This window comes from Jaculus jaculus, chromosome 7 (genome assembly GCF_020740685.1).
Source record: "Jaculus jaculus isolate mJacJac1 chromosome 7, mJacJac1.mat.Y.cur, whole genome shotgun sequence".
NCBI lineage: Eukaryota > Metazoa > Chordata > Mammalia > Rodentia > Dipodidae > Jaculus > Jaculus jaculus.
Window position 1 is genome coordinate 15,237,951 of NC_059108.1, and position 13,437 is coordinate 15,251,387.

Below are 13,437 nucleotides of genomic sequence, written 5' to 3' on the forward strand. Positions count from 1 at the left end.
TCTCTGGTGCAGGATGAGTGTTGAGCCGGACTAAACTTCACTAATGATCTTGACGATGTATAACGAAGTAATCAAGTGCCTGGTTAAGATGTCACAGCAAAAATGGATTTATCTTGTCCACAGAGCATTGCCCAACAGGTCAGCTGCAGGCTGACTGTCATTTTCCTAGGTAGACATGGGAACGAAAACTTCCTAGTATGATTTTTCTTGCATCATACTGAACTTACAGAAAGCAATTTTTTTATTACTCTCAGCAAAACAGTTGCACACTGCTGATAAAAAGAAAACACTGCATAAATGCATATAATACAAAACACTGAAAACACATTTGTATTCTTTTTTTCTCCAATACCAGTTGCTAAATTAGGATATCAGTCTCTGTCCCAGACAACCGAAGAAAATCTCTCTTCTTGAAGCCAAACAAAATAAGTTATCATACTCTCTACAGTTGTTGAATTACAATAAAAACAAAAAATTCATTCTCAGTTAGGTAAGGAAAACCAGTTTGCTTAGTTTACGTAGCAATAAATAAGGTGGGGTCAAATGCAAAGTGAGCTAGGTAGTGGAGAAATATGGGAGTGATATATTTGCTTATGTTTTCTGAAACTAATGAGCAATACAGCTTTGGTCTTATGTTAGTTTAAAACCCTGTCTTTTAGATCGAAAGATTTTAATTAATGATATTGTAAAAGCATCATTTATATATAGCACAATGTGGATTCCCTGAAGCTGTTATGGCCAAAGACTCCTGACAGACCATCGTCTCCCTTTGTCTGGTGTCCAGAGTCAAGCTCAATACCATAAGTTAGTAAGAAAGTCTCAAATAACTGTGGCCACATAGGCCACTGGTCAAAGAGAAGTACATTAAATAGCATTATAACCCCTTGGCTGTGACCATGAAGAGTCTCTGATGTATTTAGGGTATGGGGTGGGGAAGGTGCTGGTGCTTACTCCAGTGGTCATCCGACGTCTCACTGAAATTGCATATGGTGGGCCCAGCAGCAACTCACAATGTAGCTTTAAATTTGGCAATGACCTCTCATCCACTGCTTTGGAGATAAAGATGAGTAATTATTTTTCCCCTCAGTATATCCCAATATTACACTGTCTGTTTTTAAACAACAAAAACATGTGGCCAAAATGCAGAGGCTTTTGATGCCATTTTCCTTTGGTTAGCTTATCTTTGGGTAAGAATTAGGGCAGAAGAACAGACTAGACATGTCACACTTTGGCGTCAGCAGCAGGCTCTACTCAGCTAACAGGGCAGTAGGGAGATGGCTTCCAGAGCAACCATGTGAGGAAGGGACTCACAGAGTCAGACAATTATTTATAAAATCAATATTTTACATATATACAGTCAAGACAGATATTCACACATATGTACATATGCTATAATACATTTATTTACAGCTGGAGATATGCTTCTTAGAAGCCTTTAAATAGCAAATTAGGTAACACGCAAGGAATAACCCATTTAAGTAACATAGATAAATGTTCTCATTTTTAAAAAATATTATATTAGTACAGATGTAGCTGTCTCTGGGAAGGCTAGAAAAGTTCTCAGAAAACTCGTGTACCTTCGGCATTGGGACTTCTCGGCGTTTCCACCCTGAGCATCACCCACGGCCTCCAGGGCTCCTTGCACTCGCCTTCTCACGCTGGTGATCTGTGCCGCAAGCATTGGTTTTGACTTCCCATTCCCTGAGTTTGATGTCACACCGGGGGAAAACTCAGATTTTAGTTTCTGGGCCCTCAGCAATGAGAGGCTGAAAAGAGTTTCTAATCCTGGCAACTTCTGCTGCACAAAGATGTCCAAAGCCTTTGCTGTACCATTCTGGGGAGTGGCCTCTGTGGGAAAAGAAAGCAGAGAGGGGCTGCAGAGATGGCTTAGCACTTAAGGAGCAGGCCTGTGAAGCCTAAGGACCCAGGTTCGATTCTCCAGGTCCCACATAAGCCAGATGCTCATAGTGGCGCATGCATCTGGAGTTTGTTCAGCTAGAAGCCCTGGTGTGCCCATTCTCTCTCTCTCTTGCTCTCTGACTGTAATAAATAAATAAAAATAAAATATTTTACAAAAGAAAGCAGAGAGGAAGTGGGGAAGACGTATATAGACCATAGTAATTGTAAAGGGAGAAAAAGCTGTTCTTCGGTCACCAGTACACCAGTACACCTGCAAACAGCTTGGGGATTCTGTCTCAAGGGTCCAAGGGCCTTGTTCTGTTACCCAAGCATATCACTTACAACTGCCTTTAAAGTAATTTTGGGGGCTTATTGAAGTAAAGTGAGAAGGTTCACATTGAATGTAGAATTTGCTGAGAGAGCTAAATCTGTATCTACCTAGACAGAGAACTCAATTCAATATCAAGAATACCTTGAAGGGAATTAGATATAAGTTTAGTGTGGTGGTTTGAATTAAGGTGTCCCTTACAAACTCATGTATTCTAATGCTTGGTCCCCAGCTGGTAGAACTTTGGGAACAGGAGCTTTCCTGGAGGAGGGGTGCTGTTGGGGGCTGACTTGTGGCTGTTACATCCAACTCCCACTTGCCAGTGTCTGGCACACTCTTCTGCCGCTGTTGTTCACTTGATGTTGGCCAGGAGGTGATGTCCATTCACTCTGTGCTCATGTCATGTTTTCCCCTGCCCTCATGGAGCTCCCTGTTGAGTCTGTAAGCCACAATAACACCTTTTCCTCCCACAAGCTGCCTTTGGTTGGGTGCTTAGTACCAGCCAAGAGAAGGGAACTACAGCATTAAGTTTCTTGTCAAAGAAACCACTAGAGGGGAAATAGCAGAAGGGAATAGTGATGGAAGAAACATAAGATTCTGATTTCCTGAGCATCTACCCTGAGTCTGTGTGTGCTCAGATGCACCAAAATATAAACAAGGGCAAAATGGAAAATGAAAATTAAAAAAAAAAAAAACCCTATCAACTAATGTAACAATTTCACTACAAAGTATATGCCCAAAGACAGTGAAGTCAGTATCTCCACTCCCATGTTCGTTGCAGCATGATATTCACCACAGCCAAGATATGAAATCAATCTAAATATCCAGTGGTGAGTGAGTAAAGAAAATATAGCATATACATATGATGGGATATGACCCAGTCTTCAAAGAGGAGAACCTGTCATTTTTGACAACATGGATAAACCTACAGGACATTAATTAAATGTAAGAAGCTAAGCAAACAATATCAAATATTGCATGTTCTCATTTACATGTGGAATCTTTTAAATGTTTTCTTTTTGTTTATTTTGAGGCAGGGTCGTCTCACTCTAGTCAAGGCTGTTCTAGAGCTCACTCTAGTCCCAGGCTGGCCTCAAACTCATGTCCACCCTGCAAAGTCAGCCTTCTGAGGGCTGGGATTAAAGGTGTGAGCCACCACACCTGGCTTTGTATGTGAAATCTTAAGACACGGAACCCACAGAAACAGAGGGTAGAATGATCGTTATCAGGGACTAAGACTCATACGCAGATGTTACACAAAAGACACAAGTTTCAGCTAGGCTGGAGTAATGCACTCAAGGGGATCTGTTGTATATGGTCACTAAAGGTTATTTTAATTAAATTTGTACATATTTATGAGGTACATAAATGATAATTTGATAAGTCATACAAGAAGCATTTCTATCTCTTCAACTGTTACTCATGTCTGTGTGTTGGGAATTTCACACTCTTTTAAGTGACTTTGAAATATATCACCATTTGTTTTAACAAACTTAAAGTGACAGAGATGAGTCTTCTAGCCTGCCCTCCTGGTGTCTCTTATTGAATTTCATTATTCTGCCCTGCCCAGACTCTTGATATATTGGGTTCCATGAATGAGTGAGAAAATGTGGTATTTGGGGGACTACAGGTAGTAACAATGTGTTGTACTCTTGATAAATACGGTGAGTAGATTCAAGTGTTCTCAGCATGAATAGTAGGAATGTGAGATAAGGCAAATGTCAATAGCTTGATCTGGCAGTTCCACGGGGTGCACATATGTCAAAACATAAATCCGTGTGCCATGACCATATAATTTTAAACTTGTTAGTTAAAAATGAATCAATGGTGGGGGGGGGGAGGGAGGGTATTACAATGGGGTATTTTTTATAATCATGGAAAATGTTAATAAAAATTGTGAAAAGAAAAAAAAAATGAATCAATCGGAGCTGGAGAGATGACTCAGCAGTTAAGACACTTGCCCGCAAAGCCTAATGAGTAGGGTTCGATTCCCCAGTATTCACATAAAGCCAGATACACAAAGTGGCACATGCGTCTGTGTTTCATCTGCAGTGGCTAGAGGCTGTGGTGCGCCCCCCCGGCCCCCGTCCATCTGTCTCTCCCTGCTTTCCAATAAATAAATAAATAATAAATGAATGTAAAGACATTAAGTAAAATGGGAAATAAAGAAGAGTAAAGTCTGGGGCTGGAGGGATGGCTTAGTGGTTAAGGCATTTGTTTGCAAAGCCAAACGACCCAGGTTTGATTCCCCAGGACCCACATTGGCCAGATGCACAAGGGAGTGCACATGTCTGGCGTTCGTTTGCAGTGGCTGGAGGCCCTGGCCCACTCATTCTCTCTCTCTCCCTCTTTCTCTGTCAAATGAACAAATAAAATAAATAAAAATAAAGAAAAGTCAGAGGGAGAAATGTCAGCATTTTAGGAAGTGGGGAGGTTATATATATAGTCCTCGGTAAAAGCTGGTTCAAGGCAATGAGGAAGAGTCTGGTGAGATTAGACATGAGCGTGACCAAGCAGAGCCTGAGGGCACATGAAGCATAACCTGCGGCTCCTGAACCCCGGGCTGGGATCAGCCACTTACTTCAGGTCTATCCTGCAGATGTGGGTCAGTCTTGACTTTCCGGAGCCACATGGTTCTATCAAGTACTGGGAGTCCATCACCGTGGCCCGTACGCCACCCATGAGCTGGGCTTCCTCATGCTCCACAGAGAGGGACACCAGGGTGCACACTCCTTTGGGCAAGTCGGTCTTCCAGGTCCTGAAGCAAAGCAAGCCACGCGTCAGGGTTAGGCTGAGTATGGTGCTAAGGTTTACACTTTTCTTCCTGCCAAAAACTTGGCCTCAGATACTAATGTCAGTGACTTGGATTAAGCTAATGGTTTCCGTAAACCTGTGGAACATTTACACAGTGCAGTTCAAAGGAAGGGTCTCAGCTGTGGGACCCTGAGGCCAGAAATGGTCCTGTGTCTCTCAAAGCTGCACTTGGGACCCCCAGCTGAGGCCCCATGGTGGTCTGCTACAGAAGCTCCTGCCCATTAGTGGAGAGGTAACTCCACAGTTGGGGAATCGACACTCACTCAATGTTCCATTCTTCTGTTGAGTACATCCATGTGGGGCCCCCCTCCTGAGAAGCCATGACGACACGAGGACATACATAACCAGGGAAAGGGGATGTGACGGCTGTGGGGACAACTCAAAGCACTGTGGTAAGTGCCAATCTGCAGGGGAGGAGCACACGGAAGGCTTCCCAGGGAGGTCGTTCAAGCCACAGCAAACGCATGATGTCTGACTGGAAAGAAACTAAACCTATGTGAGCCTGCCAACTGTCTTCAGTTACCTGAGTGGCTCTTGAATGGGAGAAGAAATTAACATAGTTGATTTGTGTCTGGATGGCAGAGGTAGAAGGTCCATTTTAGCTCAGTATAGAGAAAGACTTCTGACTGAATGTTACCATCCACAGGTGGAATGGGCCCCTGTCACAAGCACAAAAGGGCTACTGCTCAGGAAATTGTGTAGATGCAGTCACAAAATGTGAGAGCATTGGAGTAATCACCTCTAACTTCCCTTCCACCACAGAGACCTATGATAATAAGTTACATTATTCCCTGGTATTTACTTCACAAATCTGCTCCCAGGCTCAGTGGTCTCATCTGTGATTAATCTCAGTCCCACCACATTAGGAAGAGCAGCTATTATATATATGCATGATGCTATGGTTAGAGGGCATTGGGGACTTGGTTCTCCCAGACAGCAATGTTGAGAGCTGGGGCCTCAGGGAGTTGACTCTGCCCTGAAGAACAGATTAATTAAAACTCATGGGTTTCCTATTATCAACACCACTCTCACTTTTGGCTAGAGAAGCTTCTCTTTTCAGATGGTGGGGACCTTGGGATGATTCAGAAGGCACCATAGTGCTGAGAAGAAGTGACGAGGAGTGCTTAGCACTGAAACATCTCTATCACACTTTCCAAGGCTCAGGGTTCATTGCAGAAGAGGTGGCAGGAAGAATGTGAGAGCCAAAGGAAGGGTAGGACTCCTTACAATGCAATTGTCTAGATAGAAATTGGCCTCGATATTCATGACCTCACTACACAAGACCCTCATAATAGAAGGAAAAGATGATAATATCAAAAATAAGACAGACTGATTGAGAGGGGGAGGGAATATGATGGAAAGTAGAGTTGTGAAGGGGAATGCTGTGTGTGTGGGTGGGGGGAGAGAATTACCATGGTTTATTGTCTATAATTATGGAAGTTGTCAATTAAAAATACTAAAAAAGAATGTGAAATAAAGAAAAAGAAACCTTCATGGGTTAGCTGATTAATGAGTTAGTGGGTTGAAGGAGTGCCTTTGCCATAAAAGCAGTTCTCTCTGGCAGGCTTGCCTCGTGTTGCCATGTAACGCCCCATGACCTGGTTGGGAGGCCCTCACCAGAGGCTGAGCAGATGTCTCTCCCATGATCTTGAACTTGCCAGCCTTCAGAACCACAAGCTAAATAAACCTCTACTCTTTATATAAATGACCCTGTCCTGAATATTTCATTGCAAGCCACAGAAAACGAGCTGAGATCCTTGATGGGAACCTGGGCTAACTACGTCTGATGGGTCAGATGGGGCACGTCTTCAGCTGTGACTTCCTCCCCTCGCCATCCCTTGCCTTCTTGCCTCAAGCATTACAGAATCCCTGCTGGCAGAAAGCAGGTCTGGTGCAGTTGGTAGTTAATCCTCGGAAGTGCCAATAGCTCCCCACCTGCCGCATTCCCCCTAGGATACGTAAGCCTGTGTCACCTTTCCTTGTTGTTTATTGACCACCCTTCCCCATATGAACCCCGAGAGACCAAGGTGAGATGGTGGCCAGTTGTGAGCATCAGGGTATCCTTAGAGCCTGAGCAGAGAGACTGGCACAAGGTAGGAAGGAATGACGTGCTAATGCATAGCACCCTGGAGGCTTGCTGTGGGGACAGAATGAAGGAGGCGCCTTTCAAGGACTTCTCACCTTCCTCTAGAGGGCCACTATGGCTGGGGCCACCTCCACGGTTGCTATCGTGGAAAACTACCCCGTTTTCTTCTGATGAGAGCAAAGCCATAGCATTTAATGCCACAACATGACGAATGTCTTAATAACCGTGGCCATAGACTGCTCTCATAACTGCCTACATTCTCTACCAGGATGCCAAGGTTGCTGGGAAACACATAATGTTTAAGACAAATGCGCCCTTAAAAGTCAAGGTCCCCATGACCGCTACCACAGGCATAAAGAACCCACATGAAAAGTCAACTGTTAAGTTTGCCATCAAAACTTGCTTCATAAAGAAACTACTGAAATATATTTGGGGCTATCACCGGAGCATCCTTTTGCACTGCTTATCTACGAAGAGATTGTCTTTACTTTCATTTTTAATAAAAGGACATATTGTGTGAATTACATTTTGGTCAGGTTCTTTAATGTCCTTAGTTCCCTGTTCTTTCTCATGACATACTGCATTTCGATTGCAAAAACTTCCTATTGTTGACTGAGCATCCCATCCCAAGAAAATGGGAGTCTGGAACTAACCCATGAATCAATCAGAAACAATATTCCGGTGGCAGACACAGGCTCAGCAAGCCGCGCCAGGTCTGAAACCTGAATGTGTGTGTTCAGTAACCCAGCACACTTAAGACCTTTGGGGATTGTGCTTCAATTTGCATGCATAATTAGATGGGAGCGTGTGAAATTATACAGATGGGTTGTAATGTTACCCATATTGCTATCTTCAGATTCCTATCTGAAGAATTGCCTTCCCCAGAGTGATGGCAAAATCAGGAGAAATTCTTCCATTTGCATAAGTTGGCAGAAAGTGCCATCAGAAAGGAGCAGCCACTCCAGGGCCTCCTTTATGAGGAAACCAGTGATATTTATAGCCCAATAACCCGAGCGCTCGTCAAGGAGAGGGGTGTGGGTAGGGCTGCAAACTGGGTAAAGAAGCGGGAAGCCAGGCACAAATATGACAAAGTCAGGTTTTCACCGGGAGACACGAGAGCCAGTTTAGAGCTCCCGGAGGAGGGGGAGGCTGGGTTTCGGTGGCAGGGCTCCAGGAAGTGCTTAAATCTGCAATCCTTATCCGGCTTTTGGAGCAGGACCTTAGGAACTGCGGAGTCAGCCTCACCTGAGGACCACGAAGTCCCTGGAGGGATGCGGGGCCATGCTGTTCAGCACGTACTGGTAGATTTCCGTCTGCCGGTCCAGGGTTTCCACCACCTTCCACTGCACGAAGTCCTCGTCCCACAGGTGGCGTTCTCGGAGCACGCGGTTCAGCACGACCGGCGGCGGGGCCTCCACCTCCGCCGAAGCTTTCCACAGCTTCAGTGGGTTCCCGTCCCCCACCTGTGGAAAGACGCCAGCGGGGGGCCAGATGGTCATCCACATCCACTAAAAATCTACCCTCTCGTGCGAGCTGCTCATTTTTTGTGAAGCGCATGAGCGCTGCTACACACCTCAGGTTTGTGATGTGAACACTTTAACCCTTAAGATTGATCGAAAAAGGATGCTAATCCAGTCACCATGAATACACCACGAACCGGGACTTCAATCATAAACACATTGTGTGGTATATGTCAGCCACGGTTCTAACCCATTTGATTTTTATATGCTTTTCTTCTGAGCAAGCTACACTCAGAATGTGCACTGAAAAGCACTTTGATGGGGGCTGCTGAAATAGCTTAGTGGTTACGGTTAGGGCGTTTGCCTGCGAAGCCTAAGGACCCTGGTTCGATTCCCCAGACCCACACAAGCCATAAGCACAAGGGGGATCATGCATCTGGAGTTCGTTTACAGTGGCTAAAGGCCCTGGTGCACACATTCTCTCTTTCTCTCTACCTGCCCCTCTCTCTCAAATAAATAAATTAATTTAAAAAAAACCAGAAAGATATTTTATTGGGCCTGGAGTGATGGCTGAGTACTTAAAAGTACTTGCTTGTAAAGCCTGATGGCCTGGGTTTGGTTCCCCAGTGCCCACACAAAGCCGGTCACACAAAGTGGTGCATGTTTCTACAGTTTGTTCGCAGTGCCAGGAAGCCCTGGTATACCCATACTCTCTCTCTCTCTCTCTCTCTCTCTCTCTCTCTCTCTCTGCCAAAAATAATTTTATTTTCAAGCAAAGGGGGGGGGAGAGAAAGAGAGAGAGAGAGAGAGAGAGAGAGAGTCGAATGAATGAGAATGGGTACACCAGGACCTCCTATCACTGCAAATGAACTCCAGATGTTCGCACCACTTTGTGTATCTGGTTTTATGTGGATACTGGGGAATCGAACCCTGGTCATCAGATTTTGTAAGCAAAGTACCTTCAACTGTGGAACTGAAAACTGTTGGGCACACAGCTAATGGGCCCAGACAGGATTGGAATCCAGAAGTCTTGCTGCAATCTGGCGGCTTCTAGACAGGGCCTTTGACTGTTACCTAGGCTGTAATTGTTTATGCATATGCCAAACCATAGGGATAAGCAGTCCCAATTCTGTAAGCAAAGGCAAATCCATGGTTGTTAGGTAACCTTTGGTAAGGTTACCTTTTTGAAAGCAAGGTCCGTGTTGTCTGAGCTGGAACACGTGACCCATCCTTTGAACTTCTCTTTGGCTTCTTTCTGGAGGCCCTGGACAAGATGGTCCAGGTAGGTGTGGAAAGTTGCTCCAGTCTCCTCCATCTGCGTTCCCAAGTCTTCTAGGGTTGGTGCGTGGATTTCAGCCTCTGCATAGGAGTTATGAGACTGGGCCACCATCTCATGTGGAACCTGAGTCAACAGATGCATAAACAACACGGTAAGCTCAAGAAATGCGATCAAAGGAAGTGAAGCCATCACATGTTATTCAGACCTTGGGCTCATTAACAATCAAGGTCTGAGGGGCACCGGACTGGAGATTTTTTTTTTTTTTTTTTTTTTACCTACAATCTGTGCCAAGGCTTGGAGGAGCACTCCTAAAGCTGAGAACTACAAATGTGTTTCTGCAGCTATAGTTAATATTTAAAACATTACAATGGGGCTGGAGGAATGGCTTAGTAGTTAAGGCATTTGTTTCAAAGCCAAAGGACCCAGGTTCGATTTCTCCAGAGTCCATGTTAGCCATATGCACAAGGGGGCACACGCATCTGGAGTTCTTTTGAGGTGGCCAGAGGCCCTCCTGCGCCCATTCTCTCTCTCTCTCCCCCTCTCTTTCTCTGTCAAATAAAATAAAATAATATAAAATTACAATGACTTTCTAATCATCCTTTCCACTTTGCTAGTGATTTATTTTTATTTAATTTGGTAAATCTGGGCTCAGACAACTTCAGTACGAAAAGACTTTCCACACATGGTCTTGTTAAGAGAAACACCAAATATGACTTAGAAATAGTTTTACCTTTTTGGTTTGTTTTCCTCATCAACAAATGCCAATTTCATTGCCGACAGTATGCCAGATATCTCATTCACTCACTTCTTTAATGTATCTATGTCTATTCTCATAAGGTGTCATGGATTCTCAGTGACAAAGATTACACAATAACACACAGGAAGGAAGAGATGGGGGCAGGGGGAGGAAAAAAGGGGGAGGGGGAGACCCTAATCAAGTCCAGAGGTAAAATTAAACATAAAAGGATTGGCTGTCTAGCCTTGAACCTGACAAAGGAAGGTGATACAACTGTTCATATGAAAAATGTCATCATGGTGACTTCAAGTGTCTTGCACTATCAAAGCCTCCATGTACAGCTAACACCTCTTGGAGGCAAGAATCAGAGCTAGTGTGTGCGAATGGCATTATAAAATCAGGAGCAAATACAAACAATAAGTGTATCCATCTTTCCATGTGTCTTATCTCACTCCCAGAGCCATAAGGAAGGCAGGTAGAACCTTCTGCTCACCTCAAAAAGTTGGTCACATTCCATGATCATGTGAGCCAGGCCCTGAGCCGCGGCCAGATTCTCATTGAGGTCTTTTTGATCTGGCTTCCCAGTGGCGTATTTCTTCTGGATGACTCTGTAATTGAACGTGAATGTGCTGAGCAGATCTCAAATCAAAGAGTGTGTCCCGGTACCACACTTGTCCCTTCTCGTTGCTGTTCACCCCCAGATGCTATCCAGATCCCAGGCTTGCTCATATCCAAATAAAAACAATGACCACATGTCTTAGATATTCCAAGGCAGGCTGGCAGGCTGACAGCTTACACACACACACACACACACACACACACACACACACACACACACAAAAAAAAAAATTAAAAAAAAAAACAAACCTTGGAAAAGTACAGGACAGGAATTGCTGTATGGGGAGAAATTACTGTTTTCTAAGCTCAAAACCACTGAACTGTAGGCTCCCATGATTTGGATTTAAACCTAACCTTTAAAAACCCAAGACCGTAAGAGTTCTCTGTGTACTTTCCTTCTTCCCACTCAAATGAAACAAAACAAAACAAGATCTTGGGCTTTCGGAATCATGACTGAGGCCCTCTATCCTATCTTGGGGTTCTATGAACCGAACCCCACGAATGAGTTTGCCTTATCCTGATCATAAAAGGAGTCTTGGAAAAATCTACGAGTTCAAATCTAGCATGAGAACTACTTTGTTTATTTTACTTAAAAAAATAAACACATTAAAAAAAAAAAAAAAGAACCGTGGAGAAGGCCTGGCTTGGGTGTTACTGTCATGGCTGAGGAAAACTCACTTTGGAGAGCTTTCTTTCTTCAGTAAGTTCAGATGAAAAAGGGAGGGGGCCAGACACACAGCCAGGTTCATGGGCGTCATCTGATTCTCGTCCACCAAGTTCACGACGTCATTCAGGAAGCACAGCAGCGTTTGCAGGACCTCCCTGTTTTCGTCGGCCAGCAGCAGGATGGCGGCCTGCACAGCTGGAAGCCGCTGCTCTTTGGGGACATCTGAGGAAATGTGGGCACCAGGGTGTTAGAGGGACAGTGAAGAAAGTCAGGGTGAGGATGCACAAGAGTTCCAGTCGCTGACAGGAGACCCCAACAACGGCACCCGACCAAAGAAGTCACCGCTAGTGAGAGGAGGGACTGGAATTCAGACCTCGTCCCATTGTCCCTTAAGCACCAGAACCTGAAATATGAGTGGCCCAGAGGTGCTGAGAGCCAAGCACTGTCCTGCTTTCTCACACTTGATTGTCAGCTAGCTCCTCTGTCTTCAGACTGCGTGTGTGTGTGTGTGTGTGTGTGTACGCACACGTGTGCAGGAGGCAGGGGGTGCATGCAGTGGGTGCGCATGCATGCATGTGGAGGTCAGGAGATGGATGTCTGCGTCCCCGTGGTTAACTCTTCATTCACTGAGGCACGTAACCTCAGCTGAACTCACAGCTTGCGGAGTCAGCTACCCTAGCTTGCCAGCTTGCCTTAGGGATGCCCAGCCTCTGCCTCCAGAGAGCTGAGATTACAGCTTGGCCATCCATGCTCATCCAGCATTTATTTACCTGCGGGTCCAAACTTGGATCCTCACATGTGCACAGCAAGTACTCTATCTGCTGAACTCACGCCCCACTTCCAGATTGTCTTTCCTTTCTGGTAGCCCTTGGTGATGGGCTGTGGCTCTGTCCATTGGGATTCTCCACTGCCCACCCTTCTTGCCAGGCAGCTTGGGAACCATCTGCCAGGATGTCCAGGGCTCATCAGGATACACTTTTGAAAGGCATTGTATATATGGTCTCTGGGCTGGCCTTTCCCCATCCCAGAGGAACAGCCAGGCCAAGGTCCCAGCATGATCCAATGAATCATGAGTAGTGGGTGAGCTGAGTGTTCTTGGTGACCCCCCCACAGAGACAATGCCTCCACTGCAAGCCTGGCACATCTTTCCTGCTCCTACAAGTCACCAGGGCTTGATTTGCAGGACGACTGCATGGCGGTCACACGTCCCATGGTCTTGGAGACATGGACAGTGAATTATGCTTGCGGAAGAGGAACCAAGTTCCCTAAGGTTATGGGGAATAAATGGCCCTGTTCAGTCCCCATCTCCCTAGAGTGGTCCTTGTGGTGATAGCTGGTACTGTTCGTGCAGACATCACGAGTAAAATGGCTCAAAAGTATGAGTGAACAAAATGGGAAAATCACAACAATCGAGGGTGAGGTGCTGCATTTTGCTGCCCCTTGCCTGTGTTTGTAGCATGATCTTTAAAGTTCAATTCACTAATGTGTAGCTAGATAGGAGCGCTCTGGTTAACATGGCTATCTCTCTTAAGAAGCCACATTCTGGAGCA

At 45.2% G+C, this 13,437-nt stretch overlaps 1 protein-coding gene across 3 annotated transcripts in view; it reads right to left on the minus strand.

Moving 5' to 3' along the window:
- Positions 1–223: 223 nt before the first annotated feature.
- The window catches only part of Stard13 (StAR related lipid transfer domain containing 13), a 253,179-nt gene continuing 239,965 nt past the window's right edge, over positions 224–13,437 (minus strand). For all 3 annotated transcript variants that reach the window (XM_004659996.2, XM_004659995.2, XM_045154367.1), the window contains exons 9-14: positions 11,899–12,109; positions 11,096–11,210; positions 9,768–9,989; positions 8,373–8,590; positions 4,809–4,985; positions 224–1,848 (exon numbers count right to left, since the gene is read on the minus strand). In XM_004659996.2, coding sequence (XP_004660053.2) covers positions 1,731–1,848; positions 4,809–4,985; positions 8,373–8,590; positions 9,768–9,989; positions 11,096–11,210; positions 11,899–12,109 — 1,061 coding nt within the window. In that variant the 3' untranslated portion in view covers positions 224–1,730. The remainder of the gene's footprint in view (positions 1,849–4,808; positions 4,986–8,372; positions 8,591–9,767; positions 9,990–11,095; positions 11,211–11,898; positions 12,110–13,437) is intronic.